The 17,578-nt window shown below is 39.4% G+C and overlaps 1 protein-coding gene across 5 annotated transcripts in view; it reads right to left on the bottom strand.

Moving 5' to 3' along the window:
• Positions 1–257: 257 nt before the first annotated feature.
• GATA2 (GATA binding protein 2) overlaps positions 258–17,578 on the bottom strand; it is a 30,487-nt gene continuing 13,166 nt past the window's right edge. For 3 of the 5 annotated variants that reach the window (XM_056524838.1, XM_056524836.1, XM_056524837.1), the window contains exons 2-6: positions 12,122–12,472; positions 10,544–11,098; positions 8,017–8,195; positions 3,287–3,412; positions 258–2,447 (exon numbers count right to left, since the gene is read on the bottom strand). In XM_056524838.1, coding sequence (XP_056380813.1) covers positions 2,148–2,447; positions 3,287–3,412; positions 8,017–8,195; positions 10,544–11,098; positions 12,122–12,353 — 1,392 coding nt within the window. In that variant the 5' untranslated portion in view covers positions 12,354–12,472 and the 3' untranslated portion in view covers positions 258–2,147. Of the gene's footprint in view, positions 2,448–3,286; positions 3,413–8,016; positions 8,196–10,543; positions 11,099–12,121; positions 12,473–12,956; positions 13,165–17,578 lie in introns of those variants that run through there. The other 2 variants (XM_056524839.1, XM_056524835.1) reach the window with 2 other exon arrangements.

Here is a 17,578-nt window from a genome sequence, read left to right as displayed (position 1 = left end):
TTTGAGAGATGATTGATATAAATCATCTACGTATTGAGGTTTCTTAACAGTAGGGCTTTCTCATCAAACTGTTAAAAAAATATTTCTATTGCGATTCTACAAGATTCATTCCGGATTCCTAGATTTTTTTAAATATCATATTAATCTGACATATTTAATAAAAAAAATATAATACCAGAGACGTCCCACTAAAATTATATCTTTGCCTTTGAGATAAACAAAATGTAAAAATAAAGAAAGATGATCGAAAATTCCACAAAAAGTTGATTTTTTTATTCTTAATATTCACCTTCATTGAATAGGAGGATAGCATACACTTTTTACAGACAATAATATAAACATGGTGTACAGAATCAACAATAACTTAAGGTCACTAAACAAAACAAGGTAAAAAAAATACTGTATAATTTTATGCGGCTACCGATACAAAATAATTTATTCCGGGCCTCAGACTGAACTGTAGGCTGGCAAGATATTGCACTCATTATTTATTTTTATTTTTTTCTTGTATCAGTAATATTTTCTTCAGATACCCACCCTTCCAACCCCAATAAAAAATTAAAATAAAAGGTACAAAATAATGTACAGCTTGTACCATGAATGTTAACCTCACACAGCCAGGATATCAGGACAATAACTGAAGTGTTTCCTGGCTGATAGGAGTTTAAAGAAATTTTAAAGGACCTTAGGGCGCAATCCCAAACCTTTTTTTTTTGTTCAATAACCGTCTTCCTTATGTGCGTCTATCCCTGTCCTGATGACATCTGTACTTAAGCCTCCCCTCATACACGTTGGCCCTTCATTTTATTTTTTTCTAATTATGTGTGTTCTATATTTATTATATAAATGTCGGAACAGGAGAGATTATTCCTTGAAAAACATTTTTTTTTTATATGGATGGGTTTATTTGCTGTATACAGCTGTATTTTATCCTCCACCCAGCTTTGCCCTTAGATTAATAATTAATATTTACATAATGATGTGATATTAAATTGTTAACATTAATATATTTGGGAAGGGGCAAGCATATGATACATTTTCACATTATTATATTGAGATTTCAAAAACAATGTAAAATGATTTGCCAGTTTTATAAAACTTTCTGCTAAATGATAGATATGGGGATGCAGAGGACTGATTTTTTTAGTTTTTTTTTTAGAATGGCTTAACAGAATCTGAGATGTCTCAATGCCCTGAAACTCTTGGTCACTCAATAAACTAACACTTAAGGGCACATATAGAAGAAGCCATTCTGCATTCATTAAAACATCAGGAGTATAGATAGAAATATCTCTGTGTTAGATGGAGAACATATCTGAATGAAAGGAAATCTGGCATGTGCAAACACAAGAATGTCAGGGAGCTGAGCCAATGAACCTTAAAAATAAAAAATAACAAAAAAACTAATTTAAATGATAAAAGCCCTGAAAATCTTGGACCAGGTGAAAGCACTTACAGAAAACCATACAAAACAATTTTAAATGTTTGTTTGCTTTCATGGTTGTTTAGTCCAAAAACCTCTTCACCAGCAACCCTCCAGCAGCAGAAGGGTTAAGTTCAGGTCAAAGATGTCATGTGGTGGTCTTGTCCAAGAAGGGCGGCAGCGCAAAGTCAAAAGCTCACAGGCCAGATGACCCCAGGACAAGGGCAGAGACGGATTGAAAAAAAAAATTTCCAGGAGCAAAAAATAAATATTTTTTTTTTCTTTTTTTTAAAATTAAGCCTTAGATTTTAATTTTGTTTTCTATATATAAAGTTGTCCATTTGTAACAAGTCTGCAGTATAAATCCAGCATCAACTACCACTGGGTCTTTTCCACCCACAAGAGACGTTAATGTATTTACAATATTCACAGTAATTTAAAAACAAAACAAGAAAGTAACAAGATAAAATCTCACTATGTCCACCTTTTTACCTTCACTGCGGGTTGGTCAGTAAGTGGAAAACAGATTATTCCTTTTTCCAGTCCAGGGGGAGGAAAGTGCTTATCTGGTCCCACCAAAGAGTCCTGTTTAAGTCCAATGTGAATGCCTATCTGATGCAACAGACGAGGTGCAGGCCAGTTCTACATTGTCTTCTTGGAGGACTCTGGGCGCCAACCCAGGCAATGCCCACATGCTCTTATACAGTCTCTAAAGGATTTATATTTATCCCATTGCTGTTACCATGCTGGATGGGTGTGGGTGCCCAAAGGACAAACTAGAGGAAGGGTGGATGGGTGTTGGTGTCTGCAAGATGTGGCCGGAATGGCTAAAAGGAGGCAAATGCCCCATTGGAGCCATGTGACTAGCCAGGGCAGCTGCACTGAAAGGGGAGGTTTTATCCTGCATACACTTGGAAAGTTCCTCAAAACACTCCGAGCCTTTCTTGTTTTTCTTGGACTTGTTGGACATTTTCCTATTCCTGGTCTGAATTCCTTCCTTTTTCATGGTCAGGGGCCTGTTCACCTGTAACAGAATACAAGAACATCAGACTTGGCCTAATTTAAACCATGTACAAAACATCTGCACTCTTGCGGAATAGATGTGCTAGGTTAATGTTATTTCCTTGACAATTAAGCTGTTAAACATCATGCACTGCAAATAACATATCCCTTCTATCAAGCAGGCCGCAGATGTTTTTTATTTACTTTTATTTTATTTTTTAACAATTTTACAAAATAAAAAGCCATCTTATTGCGCTTGAGCAAATATTATAATGTATTTAAATGGTGATTTCCCTGAAAGGCACCTGTCTATAATGGCTGAACATTTATGACAGCACTGAGGCAAGTAGCACATTTTGGTCATTACACTGGTGCCTAGTAAACGAATCCAGTTAGTGACAGCATTGACTACATTATATGTTCCAGAACAAGTTGGCATTATATAAATAATATATAAGAAACGTATGTCAAAAATGACACCATGCAATATGGTATTGTAATTGATCATATTAATATCAATATCACCTTTTTTGTGTGATTTAGTTTGATTTGTTTTGGACAAGAAGACATCATTCACTACCATAGGCAGTCAGGGGGTTAAACAGTTGTCATCCAAATTAATTCAACAAATTGAAAGAGAAGGGATGACTGTTCGTCTATTGTTTCGCCATCTCCCTTTGGTTTTACAGGGCTGCAGTGGCCAAGCTGTTGCATTGTTAGGTCACATTGGATGTGGCATTGCTATGCTGGAGAATGAATTGTGCATTACCCTGGGGAGCACCTAACAGAAACCAATCTCATTGAATTCCAAGCAAGCCAAGCTCTGCCATAGCATGCATCCCATCACCAGGGGCAACTTACATTGTGTAATTTGTAGTACAGTCCGCAGGCGTTACACACTGGGTCTCCATTTGCATTACGTCGCCATAAGGTTGTGGTTGTTGTTTGGCAGTTTGCACAACAGGTCCCTGCTCTCCGAGCTGCTGACTGTAAAAGGATAGATCAATACAGGTCAGTATGTGCCTCAGAAACAATGCACTTATTATTAGGTTACAGCTGACAAAAAAAATGACATTGTTTAAATACAGATGGAGTCACAACATATTGTTGAATTCTGAAAATTAATTAAAGAGAGGAAATTTTACATGGTACAACCTTTGATATATAAAGAATACTACTACCCAAACTTGGATATCTATTACCCTTACACTGTTAACAAGACACTTTTTGCTCATAAAGAAAATATTTGGCATCCAAAGCTGGTGACCAAACAGCCCCATAAGTCTATATTCACTGATGGATTATCCAAAATCTAGACTTTTCATCTGTAAAATGGCTAAACGTACATAAAACTTAAGATTCAGAACAAACATGGGTAACCTGAGAGGTCAAGCCAGTATAGATTTGTCTAAATGCCCCGCAGGACCACCTCACACAGAGAACAGAGCCCAATGGTTGGCTGCTCCGTGATGTCATTAACCCTTTCTTTATTTCACCCATGATAACATCCCAGTATCAATCACAAGTTTCAGATCTTTCCTAGTTTAATTAAAATATGAAAATTGATACGAATATAATTCCCACTTCCATCTTACTACTCCTATATTAATGCTTTATACATTAGGCACTGTATATGCATATGCACTTTCTTTCTATGCAGTACTGTAGTAGGGCGCCATTATAGATTGAGACTTTCAGGCATACTCACATAGCAAAAACTGCATTATTTAGGTTAAATCGCATAGGACATTTGTCAGAGAATTTTCTGAGCAATAATATTACTCATATAAAGTGCTTGAGATTACAATAGTACTGAACCGCACACGCCATCTGTATTATTATTGGCGGATCCTGTCTGTAAAGGCTTGTTGTTATTTTAATATATGCTTAATAAAATTGTATTTTTATTCATTCATCTAAATGTAAGCTCTACATTATTAATTTTTTTTTTTTTTTGGGGTGTATAATATATAGAAGTAGAGTACTTAATACTCATAGTAAGGCAAGAAGGACATAGGGGGAGATTTATTAAAACCTGTGCCGAGGAAAAGTTGACCAGTTGCCATTAGCAACCGATCAGATCCCTTCTTTCATTTTCCAGAGGCCCATTTAAAAATGAAAGAAGCGATCTGATTGGTTGCTATGGGCAACTGGTCAACTTTTCCTCTCCATAGTTCCTGATAAATCTCCACCCATAGAGAATAGAGATATAAGACCAATGTATGATAATTGTACTTTTTGTGTATTTATCCGATATTAATACTTAATTATACTAATAGTGTTTTAAGAAATGGGTTTCTTATTCCTCAAATATGGATTAAAGGGGTTGTCCAGGAAAAAACTTTTTTATATATATCAACTGGCTCCAGAAAGTTAAACAGATTTGTAAATGACTTCTATTAAAAAAATCTTAATCCTTTCAGTATTTAGGAGCTTCTGAAGTTAAGGTTGTTCTTTTCTGTCTAAGTCCTCTCTGATGACACCTGTCTCGGGAAACGCCCAGTTTAGAAGCAAATCCCCATAGCAAACCTCTTCTAAACTGGGCGGTTCCCGAGACACGTGTCATCAGAGAGCACTTAGACAGAAAAGAACAACCTTAACTTCAGAAGCTCATAAGTACTGAAAGGATTAAGATATTTTTTAATAGAAGTCATTTACATATCTGTTTAACTTTCTGGAGCCAGTTGATATATATATATATATATACGCACACACATAGGCTTGAAAATGGTTTGGTGAGCAAACCGAAATGCCGCCAATGTTGTGTGAATAAAATCCACTTTTTGCACCTTATGGAGTTGCTGGTGCCTATTTGCTACTCTCTCTCTCTCATATAAAATCAAAAGTTCCAAAAAATATTAGGGCCAGTCATCTGACTAGGTTTGTAATTCAGTGCATTATTTTAATACTTAATTATTTAAATAATTATTTAATTATTTAAATTATTTTAATACAGGAAAAAAAATAGTTTTTCAGGCTTCTTGACAATGCTGCCACCAGGGTGTTTACTATTCTAAGCTTGAAAGTCAATTAGGCAGAGAAGAGCTAATGTTCTAGGTGACTCAAAGGAATTCCCCTTCCATGGCAGGATAACTCTAGAGGTCAGCACAAAGACTACAGCTGGCACTTTAGGAGTTAAGATTTCTGATATGTTTTTTGGTCTTCTCCCTTCCCCCTTAGCCTTTCCAAGAAAACACACACACAAAAAAAAAAAAAATCTCCATTTATTATTATTAACCTCAGAGGCATTATTTGTAAAGTATTGGACATTTCAAAACAGCCGGGACTCGCCTCGCCTAGGGTAAAGTCTCTAAACTTTTTACTTTATGTCCGGAAACAGAGAGTGGAGGTTTCCTTATCAGCACAATGCAGATATCCGGATAGGAAGCTTCCAGCATGAGCTCACATACAGCCCTGCAGAACAAAGACTAAGTTCCCGAACACAAAGTGTGGAGGTGACTCCATGGAAAAAAAGAAAGAATAGCTTATAAAATGTAGGAATTGTCTGAGTCCTGGAGAGAGAGAATGGGGGGATTAGAAGTCACTGCTGCTGTAGACTATACAAGACAAGTGACTCCATGCCCTTCACAGACCACCATACAGCCAGGGTGTTCCCCCTGATTTATGGGGCAGGAGCAATCACACTGGTCAGGCAGAGTAGGAACATTGTTCTCTAGCTGCTTATTGTCACGGCAGCTGCTGTGGTACTACAAGTCCCAGCAGGAAAAAAAAAAAACAGACACCCAATCTGTACTAAAAAGCCATGTTGGGAGTTGTGGTGTGAGATCAGTTATATAAACAATCCCTGGCAATATCTGATCTGTTCAGTGTTACTATTATTATAAAACGGATTCAGGGACCTGTCACAAGTTTTTATCCGTTGAGGTCCCAGCGTTGAGACCCCCGCTGATCTTTCCATATAGCAGGGAGAAGCGCTGGGCGCTCAGTCTGTTTAATTGCATTACTGTCTATTGCGCGGTGTTTCCCAAGCAGTGCGCCCCCAGCTGTTGCAGAACTACAACTCCCTGCATGCCCGGACAGCCTACGGCTGTCCGGGCATGCAGGGAGTTGTAGTTCTGCAACAGCTGGAGACGCACTGGTCTATGGAGCCGTCAGCTGCATAAAGTGCCGAACCAGAAAATGAAGCCGCTGCTGCCAGGCGCTTCTCCCTGCTGTATATTAGAACTCGGTGAAAACTTTTCAAACGCCCCGGAAACAAGTGAAGTTTTTGTATAATTATAACGAAATGATGATTATGGACCGGGGTTGGTGGCAGCAGTGCCTGCTTTATATAGGCTTCTCTATGGGCAGTAAACAACGTGCTTAGCTTAGCCTGCCCACAAACTGAATAAATAGGGTACTGTATAAGGGACCCCTTTCTTATGGGCAAATACAGAAGCTAGATATATTAAAATAAATCAATAAACTAGTAAGCAGGAACATTTAGAAAATATAATCATGACGAGCAATGGTTTGTTAATGACAAAGAAATCACATACAGCTTTTATCTCATTTCACCCCACCCCCACCCCTCCCCTACTAACTACTGTGTCCACTGCACTACCACTACAATGATCACTACACTACCACTACAATGATCACTACACTGCCACTACAATGATCACTACACTACCACTACAATGATCACTACACTGCCACTACAATGATCACTACACTGCCACTACAATGATCACTACACTACCACTACAATGATCACTACACTACCACTACAATGATCACTACACTGCCACTACAATAGCCACTACAATGATCACTACACTTCCACTACAGTACCACTATAGTGACCACTACAATGATCACTACACTACCACTACAATGACCACTACACTACCATTATAGTGACCACTTCCCTACCACTATAATGATCACTACACTTCCACAACAGTACCACTATAGTGACCACTACACTACCACTACACTACAATGACCACTACCCTTCCACTACAGTACCACTACATTACCACTATAATAACCATTAAACTACCACTATAATAACCATTAAACTACCACTATAATGACCATTACACTACCACTATAATACCACTAAACTACCACTATAATAACCATTAAACTACCACTATAATAACCATTAAACTACCACTATAATAACCATTAAACTACCACTATAATGACCATTACACTACCACTATAATACCACTAAACTACCACTATAATAACCATTAAACTACCACTATAATGACCATTACACTACCACTATAATACCACTACACTACCACTATGATAACCATTACACTACCACTATAATACCACTGTACAATGCACAAATTACAATCCATTCTGCTAATAAAAGCCTTTGTAGATTAGTATACATATAATAACATAATAATAACAGCACAATAGCAAATTGCAAGCTACACAGCCAAGAGGTAACACACATAAACAGACCAGTGATCTCTAACCTGTGATTCTCCAGCTGTTGTAAAACTACAACTCCCAGCATGCTGGAAGATCTAGATTTACAACAGCTGGAGAGTCACGGGTTGGAGACCTTTCCTAATTCTTTTAACCCCCCAACCACCACCCCCTGAAGCCCCATCATAGTCACGTACCAGTCTTCTCTTGGGTTTAATGAGTGGTCTGTTCTGACCATTCATTTTGTGGTAGAGGCCGCAGGCATTGCAAAGATAGTGGCCGGTGCCGTCCCTCCTCCACAGCGGCGTGGCCGTAGCTCCGCAGTTCACACACTCTCTCCCTTCTAAATGGAAACACGAAGAAACCGGATTTCTTTCTTTAAAAACAAATTCACAATATTTTTGCACTGATCTCCAGACACAAATCAAACAGCAGCAGTAAGATCTGCACAGCAATACGTGGGGAGGGGTATCTAACACCTGATATATATATATATATATATATATATATATATATATATATACAGATACAAAGAAATGCATACACCCACAGCAATGTAATATCAGTGCGAATCTTCTATTTAAAGCAATAATATTTTTCTTCTTATAGTAAACAACCATAATCCGATATTTCTAACCATATTTAAATACAAGTTCTCATGTTTGTTATGATGAAGTTGTTTTTGTTATTTACTAAATATCTAAGAAGAATTTCATCCAATTCTTGACAAAACATAAAAAAACAAACAATCGAGTTACTTTTTTATGGGACCAAAATGAAAAGAAGAAACAGACTCAGATCTAAAAATATTAATAATATGATTAACGACACAAAACACTAAATGTATCCTATAAAAGAGACCATTATGGACGTCATGGAAGAGGTCTCCTCTATGTCTGCACAGGAAGCAGGACTCATCCTGGGGTTTAGAATTTCCAAATTCAAACTTTTCCTGACATTTTCTACTTTTTATTTTATTTGGATTAATTATTTATCGCAACAAACAGCGATCACTACAGTGCGACATTTAAAGTAAATACTATTTATAGAAAAGTATCAGCATCCTGCAGCTTCAGATAATTCTCTATTCGTTGATGAGAATTGCAATTGACAGCAGCAAGAGAGATCATCATCATCATCATCATCGAATTATATCTTATAATATAAATCTCTGCTGACGTCATCTTCACCATAGTCACCATTACATTTCCCATAAATAATATCATTAACGGGGATTTCAGAAAATCTTAAGAAATGTATTACAAATAAATACTTTTAAAATTAAATATATTTCCTATTTTATATGTAGAAATTATAATCGGTATTTATTTATTTATTTATCCATCTATCTAATATCTATACATTCCATTTAATACTTCCACAGTCATTTTAAATACAAATTGTGTCTATTCTGTATCTATGGTTGAAACAATTCCTTTGTACAGTTTATGTTCAGACGTTGGGAAATCATGTATATTCATGAACAAGATGTCTAGATAGAATGTTATAGTAAAGTCATATTTATTCTATTACCCTAGTCCTGGAGCCATGGTCGCCCACCAAGCCTCCTATTGATGAGGTCATGTTTGTAGTGTGGCCAGTTCCCCCTGAAGGGCCTGTAGCCCACCTATTTATAGTGATTTATCCCTGCCATGTTTAACAAATATATCCAGCTTTTGCCAGTGTGTGTTCCTGAGCTTTCCAGTCTCACTTCCTTGTATAGCAGTGGTCTCCAACCTGCGGACCTCCAGATGTTGCAAAACTACAACTCCCAGCATGCCCGGACAGCCGTAGGCTGTCCGGGCATGCTGGGAGTTGTAGTTTTGCAACATCTGGAGGTCCGCAGGTTGGAGACCACTGTATACATAAGCAGTTACATAGGGGGGACCCCACTATGCGTTTTCAGAAATTGACTTTCAAGTGTACAAAACTGCCCCCTATAGATTCTGTGAGGACATGAGAAGAGTTAATAATAATAACCCAAAGCTTAAAGGGATTTTCCAGGAATTTATATATATATATATATATATATATATATATATATATATATATATATATTAAAGAGGTTGTCCAGGAAAAAACTTTATATATATCAACTGGCTCTAGAAAGTTAAACAGATTTGTAAATTACTTCTAATAAGAAATCTTAATTCTTTCAGTACTTATGAGCTTCTGAAGTTAAGGTTGTTCTTTACTGTCTAAATCCTCTCTGATGACACGCGTCTCGGGAAACGCCCAGTTTAGAAGAGGTTTGCTATGGGGGTTTGCTTCTAAACTGGGCAGTTCCCGAGACAGGTGTCATCAGAGAGGATTTAGACAGAAAAGAACAACCTTAACTTCAGAAGCTCATAAGTACTGAAAGGATTAAGATTTTTTTAATAGAAGTAATTTACACATCTGTTTAACTTTCTGGAGCCAGTTGATTGATATATATATATATACACACATGTATATATATATATATATATATATATATATATATATATATATATATATGAAAAAAAGTTTTTCCCTGGAATACCCCTTTAATATTTGGGAGGAAAGGCAAAGCCCTGATAATCTGTGACTGATAATCAACAGGTATCTCATTGTGAAGTAGTTGGAGAACATATAAATAAATAGATGATTCTATCTATAGTTTGTGGGATATTGACCATGTGACAATTTATCAGTTTTGCAGTGCTTTCATCAGGTAGGTAGTTATAGGTGGTTGTGGGTTCTCACCTGAACAGGATCTGCTCTTGCTCCTCTGTTTTGGGGTGAAGCTTGAGGCTGGGCCTCCCAATAGGCTGCCTGGGTGGAAGAGGCTGCTGCTGTAGTCGTGGGGTGCCGGCACATAGGACGGATAGGTGGGGATAGGGTGGTGGGTATTGGACTGAGACCCCATATGTCCTAGGCTGCTCCTCAAGGGGCTTCCACTTTCCATCTTCATGCCCTCAGACAGGGACACCTGGTACTTGATACTGTCCTTGTCCTCCCCTCTGGAGTTGGGGGAGGCTGCACTGCCGGGATCCGGGGATACATCCTTGGGAGGGGTCGGGGGGAAGCCGAACAGGTGCGGGCTGGAGTGAGAGGTGGATGTAGCACCCGACGATCCCCCTCCCGGGTACAGGGAGCCGCCAGTGGCAGCATGGTGCAAGGGAGTCTTGGCAAACGGGCTGACCGTCCAGGGGTTGTGGTGATGGGCAGCGGACAGGGCAGACTTGCCGCTCTCCAGCCAGGGCAGTCCGGGGCTGTGCAGGATGTGTGGCCGACACATCTGGCTACTGGTCAGGCGAGCTGTAGGCACAAGACACGGGCATTAGTCATGTACACTGGAGATCAATAGAAACAACAATTCCTTCTAATAAATACAATTCTATCAACATAAACTCCACACTAATTCCAGTATGTATAGGCGCTAGACACACAGTATTCTCCCAGAAAGGCTTCTTTCCTCTACGTTCACACTATCACATCATCTACAGCAGTGGTCTCCAACCTGCGGACCTCCAGCTGTTGCAAAACTACAACTCCCAGCATGCCCGGACAGCCAACGGCTGTCCGGGCATGCTGGGAGTTGTAGTTTTGCAACAGCTGGAGGTCCGCAGGTTGGAGACCACTGATCTACAACAGTGTTTCCCAACCAGGGTGCCTTAAACTGTTGCAAAACTACAACTCCCAACATGCCCAGACAGCCAAAGGCACCCTGGTTGGGAAACACTGGCCTATACCATTATGTCAGTAATTCTGTGTGACCCATACAGAACATGTTATTATCTGCACAGAATACACATGAGGGTTAAATTATGTAAATGTCGCTTTATAGTGACTGTTTTGTAGGAAGAAGAAATAATATATCAATTATAAAGAACAAAAAATGCCTGTTATCCAAGAGATTAAAAAAATAATAATAATAATAAATAAATAAATTAAATAAATGACCCCAGTAGAAACTATAAAAAATTGTTAATATTCAGAGTATGGAGTCACATAACACAGAATACTGAGGCCCAAATCTACAGGTTTGCCCCTCCCCGACACAATATATAAGACCACCCAAATTTCACGTTATAAGGCCCAGTGCTTGTTTCATATTTTTAGGACCAGCATTGTCCTGTTTTCATTCTTTTTCTATGATGGTAAAAAAAAAAAAGCAAGATTCTACAGGACAAATGATTTTGGATGGGACAGTGGCAAAGAAAGAGTTACTGGAAGATGGCATCCAGTGGGGAAGGAAGTATTTCAAAGATTGCGTTAAAGTTTAGTGTTACCATAACAAAACCGCATAGACACATCATAGGACATGAAGGGCATACATACCGTGCGCTTGGCTGTAGGAGACCCTGGCACGGGCATGGGCAGAGTTGGCATAATAAGGATTTCCCTGGGAATCCAAGTGGTTGAAGAACACATCTACCTCATCAGGAGGTAACAGCTGGGTTGGCTCCATGTAGTTATGTGCCAGTCCTGGGTGGTGGCTTTCTGGGTGCTGGCCATTGAGCACGGCATGGTGTGCCATCCAGCGAGGCTGGTCAGTGGCCACTTCCATCATGGGTTATTACTCACTCCCAAATAGACCCAAATCCCTACAGCCTTATAGAACTCAGGCGTCAGAAAGTGAAAGTGAATTCCTATAAAAGTCCCTCGAACGACCAGAAGAAGCTGCAACACCTGTAAAGAAAAAGTACAACACGCGTTATGTTCAGCTTCTTCTGCATTATCATGCCCACATGGCGGCAAATACCCAGCTCTGCGCCCCTGACAACTCCAGTGCCCAGCAGGGGCTGGTCGCTGGGCACTGGAGTTGGCAGGGGCTTGGCGCTGGGCACTGGAGTTGGCAGGGGCGCAGAGTTTGGGATTTGCTGTATGGAAAGCATCACACACAGCCTCAATACTTGTCTATCAATGTCACAACTATTGTATTATTCCATCATTACACATGTAGCTGCCTAGAAACACTGTGTGACAAGAGGGATAAAGAGAATACATAGGAGCAGTCAGATAACTACAAGATCAGTCATTATCAAGTACAATCAACTAGAATAGTCACCACAAATACTAGTTACATTGTATCAAGTAAACACAATGAAAAGAAACAATCGCAGCTTGGGGATCAGTTTAGTAGGGACGGAGGAAAAGTCCCGGAGTTACTTACAGCAGTCAGTAGTGCAGTTCCCCCAGAGGGTGCAGAGTGCAGGGCAGAGCTCCGAGGGCAGAGCTCCGAGGGCAGAGCTCCGAGGGCAGAGCTCCGAGGGCAGAGCTCCGAGGGCAGGCTGTTACTCAGATGGCAGCCTCTCTCGTTCTGGCCTCCCTTGTAACATCCCGCAGCATCCTATGTCTACCCTGGCGCCAGCTGGACTCCCTTCACTAGACATGAACTAGAGAGACTCGCACAGCTAATAACCTCCGGCCAGCCAATCACAGGGCGCACTCACTCAGCCCGCCGCTGCCATTGGTCACTCCCCTGAAAATCCACATTCCCTAATTCACTCCAAACATCTAAAGAGCCCAAGGGGAGGGGGGGCTTCATTACTGAGAGGGGGGGGGGGGGGGTCATTACTGGGGGGTTCATTAGTGACTCCACTAATGGGAGGGATTGTCTGCTGCAAGATTTACATACACTATACATGCTGTAAATGTTTATTGCATTGCTACATGTATAGTCAGCTATGTATTGCGTGTGTAAGTATTAGATAATAGATCTTACATTATTGGATTGTATTTGATACAGATCTATTCAATATCATGTGTTCATCTATAATATATACACACGCAGAACACTCATCCATTGAATTAGGCAAAATAGAAACTTCAACTGAAACTTTCAAGATTTCTATCTTAAATAATGGACATTTCTTTTGTTTATTAATTCCTTTAATTGGCAACACATTTCTTCGCAATATAATCTATTGTTTCTATGTATCAGGTTAAATATTGCTAGACTTTATAGAAATCGAAAAAATAGATAGATAGATAGATAGATAGATGATAAATAAATAGATAGATGCAACATCTACAGATATTCAATAGATAGATAAATAGGAGGAATATATACAGATAGATAGATAAATAGATAGATATGAGATATATGGATATGAGATAGATAAATATATAGATAGATATTAGATAGATATTTATGAGATAGATAGATCTCCCCCCAAAAAAAAAAAAAAAAAAAAAAAGCAGCACACCAAATAATAGGATGTCGGGGTGCAGTCTGTGTAAGGATCTAGGTGAGGGATCCCAGACTTCACACAGCATACACAGGACAGCAGCACTCCCAGGTAGAGAAAAAAATCTGCTCTTTATTCACAAATGTGCAGTAGACATTTCAGCTGGCTCACCCAGATATTTTCAACAGATTGTTTTCACTACCTGGGAGTGCTGCTGTCCTGTGTATGCTGCAGATAGAGGATAGATAGATATGAGATAGATAGATAGATGATAGATAGATAGATTGATAAATAGATATGAGATAGATGATAGATATATAGATAGATTGATTGATTGATAGATAAATAGATAGATAGATGATAGATAGATAGATAGATAGATAGATGATAGATATATAGATAGATAGATAGATAGATAGATAGATAATGGAGATAGATAGATAGATATGAGATAGATAGATAGATAGATAGATATGGGACAGATACATAGATATGGGATAGATAGATAGATAGATAGATAGATAGATAGATAGATAGATTAAAAAAAAAGGTAGAAGTTGGTCAGCACATTCTATTGCTTGGATAGATAGATATATAGATAGATAGAGAGATAGATAGATAATGGGGATAGATAAATAGATGATAGATAGATAGATAGATAGATAATCAGGATAGATAGATAGATAAATAGATGATAGATAGATAGATATACAGATGGATAGATCGATAGATAGATATGAGATAGATAGATAGATAGATAGATAGATATACAGATGGATAGATAGATAGATAGATAGATATGAGATAGATAGATAGATCGATAGATATGAGATAGATAGATAGATAGATCTTGAGAAAGCCAGTGAGAGACTGGTGAAACGTTGTCTTTGCACATGCTGGAATAAATACCACCTTATGCATAATTGTGGAGTGCTGCATCATCTTTACTTTTCTAGATAGATAGATCGATAGATAGATAGATAAATAGATTATAGATAGATAATAGATAGATAGATAGATAGATAGATAGATAGATAGATAATGGGGATAGATAAATAGATGATAGATAGATTGATAGACAGATATACAGATGGATAGATCGATAGATAGGATAAAGAAATAAAAATTTGGATATATTAAGATAGATAGATATGTAAATAGATGTCTGTCAAATAGATACATAATAGACAGATATGTAATGGACAGATAGATAGATAGATAGATGATAGGGCTTTAGTCAGACCCCTACATTTCTACATAGAGCTGTAGTTCTGTATTATTTCTATCATCTGATAGTAGAGATCCCTGTGTATATCAGATAATACTAAATCCACGGACTGGGGTCATATGGACTTGTATTCCTGCATTATGTGATATTGGAAGCTTTGGTTCTGGGGGTGCATTGGGGGGTCTAGGCCTTAAAGTCTTTGCAGCCAGTTACTGGGGCAGTGACATGTATGGGATTAACACATAAATAGTAAAATAAACAATATATATAGTCGTGAGAGTAAAGTCTGGACAAACCCAAACACAAAGAAGTATTAGAACATGCAAATAAGCGCTTTGTAGTCTTCAATGTCCCCAACCACAAACACACAACTAATTAAAGTGACACATGGTAATTCACCCATTAAACCGGACCAGTGATGTGTTTTGCAGACACAGAGGCAGCGAAGGGGTTAATGCTAATAGTGGATTGCATTGTGGTGACCCCAAACTGGGTAATGATCAATGAAGGGCGTGTATAGGCTGGAGGGGGGGAGGGGGGGGTCTGGAGACAGGGACACCACTCACTGGGCCGGACTGGACCCTCCGTTTTGTGTTTTTCACATAAGTTGGGGGAGGGCGGATTTAAAGGGCTGAAAGTTAGTAATTAGGTAATAGGAGGCTGGCGTTTGATGCTGTCTCTCTAGTCCGCCAATGCAGCCATCCAGACGCCTGCTCCCTGACGTCACCATCTGCTGCTAAATTTACAAGGAAATGAAGTTTTTCTTCTCTTTTTAATAAAACTCCAATCGGCCTGTGGCTAAAAGTGGGAGATTATTGTTATGGAGGGAGGGCACCCTAAGAAAAGAACTCCTGGGCAAGGGAAAGGATGATGAGTATTATTGTTTTATGAGTCCTAATATATCATGTAGCTTTAATACAGTGTTTCCACACCAGGGGGCCTCCAGCTGTTGCAAAACTACAATTCCCAGCATGCCCGGACAGCCGAAGGCTGTCCGGGCATGCTGGGAGTTGTAGTTTTGCAACAGCTGGAGGCATCCTAGTTGGGAAACACTGGTCTTATATAACTGTAATGTAATTCACATCCTTATGACAACCCTGAGCTTGCAGTTTGTTTACTGTTCCAACAGGACAGCATGGCCACAATATTATTATTATTATTATTATTATTATTATTATTATTATTATTATACATTTATCATGGGGCTCTTATATCACACAGTACCTCTTCTTCTTTTTGCCAATGGTACATTTAACACATTGCCAAGGCGACTAGAACCCTCGTGACATTCAGGGACATAAGGGGAAAGATCTTGGTTTGGAAGGAAAAAGCCCTAAAGTGTATGATGTGCTCTTTATTAACATCAGTCGGATTCTGGGAGGACCGGCCGGCGCTGCAGAGGTTAACTCCCCATAGAGTCCGGAGGAAATGCAGCCGCAGACAGAGGTTCTGTGTTCAGGAGAAGGAAGGAGAACTAGGGACCTCCGGACACCGCATTACAACTTTCTTCTCTGCCTGAGCCTTGGACGGGACTGAGGAGAGGATCGACCGGACTGAGGAGAGGATCGACGGACTGGGGAGAGGATCGACGGACTGGGGAGAGGATCGACGGACTGGGGAGAGGATCGACGGGACTGAGGAGAGGATCTCTGCCCTGAGATATGGGGGGGGGGGGGGGGATATGCACTGGGACTGTATCAGGGACTGCAGCATGATCCCCCTTTATTACTTAAGGAACTGCAAACCCCATCTGGAGATGAGGAATATTTAGGTGAGTAACTGATATCAGACATGTGCACAGGACTGTGGAATAGCTGCAAGACTGGAGGTGACCACTCCATGGTCCACCAATGGGACTGACTCCACAACCTTGTATCCCACCAGATCCATAGTGTTTGCCCCGCTGGTAAGTCAACACATAGTTGTGGAATACTGACCATATGACATACATGTATATATATATATATATATATATATATATATATATATATATATATATATATATACAGTGTTCTTTATACACTTCTGGTCTGCCCCCATCATACACCCCATCATACACCTGCATCATTCAGCACTGCATAGACTGGTGTTTCCCAACCAGGGTGCCTCCAGTTGTTGCAAAACTACAACTCCCAGCCTGCCCGGACAGCCAAAGGCTGTCCGAGCAGGCTGGGAGTTGTAGTTTTGCAACAGCTGGAGGCACCCTGGTTGGGAAACACTGGCATAGACAATCTACACAATCCAGTGACACAATAAGGTCACAAGGAAGCATATAGAGTCCGGTGCATGGACACCTTATCATTGTATACATTGTAACATGCTGAGGATTTACTTTTTATTCCGAAATTAATTCATATTTTCTTAATATGCACAATA

This window comes from Hyla sarda, chromosome 6 (assembly GCF_029499605.1).
Source record: "Hyla sarda isolate aHylSar1 chromosome 6, aHylSar1.hap1, whole genome shotgun sequence".
Classification (NCBI taxonomy): domain Eukaryota; kingdom Metazoa; phylum Chordata; class Amphibia; order Anura; family Hylidae; genus Hyla; species Hyla sarda.
Note: the sequence above shows the minus strand (reverse complement) of the source record. Positions and strands in the feature narration are given on the sequence as shown.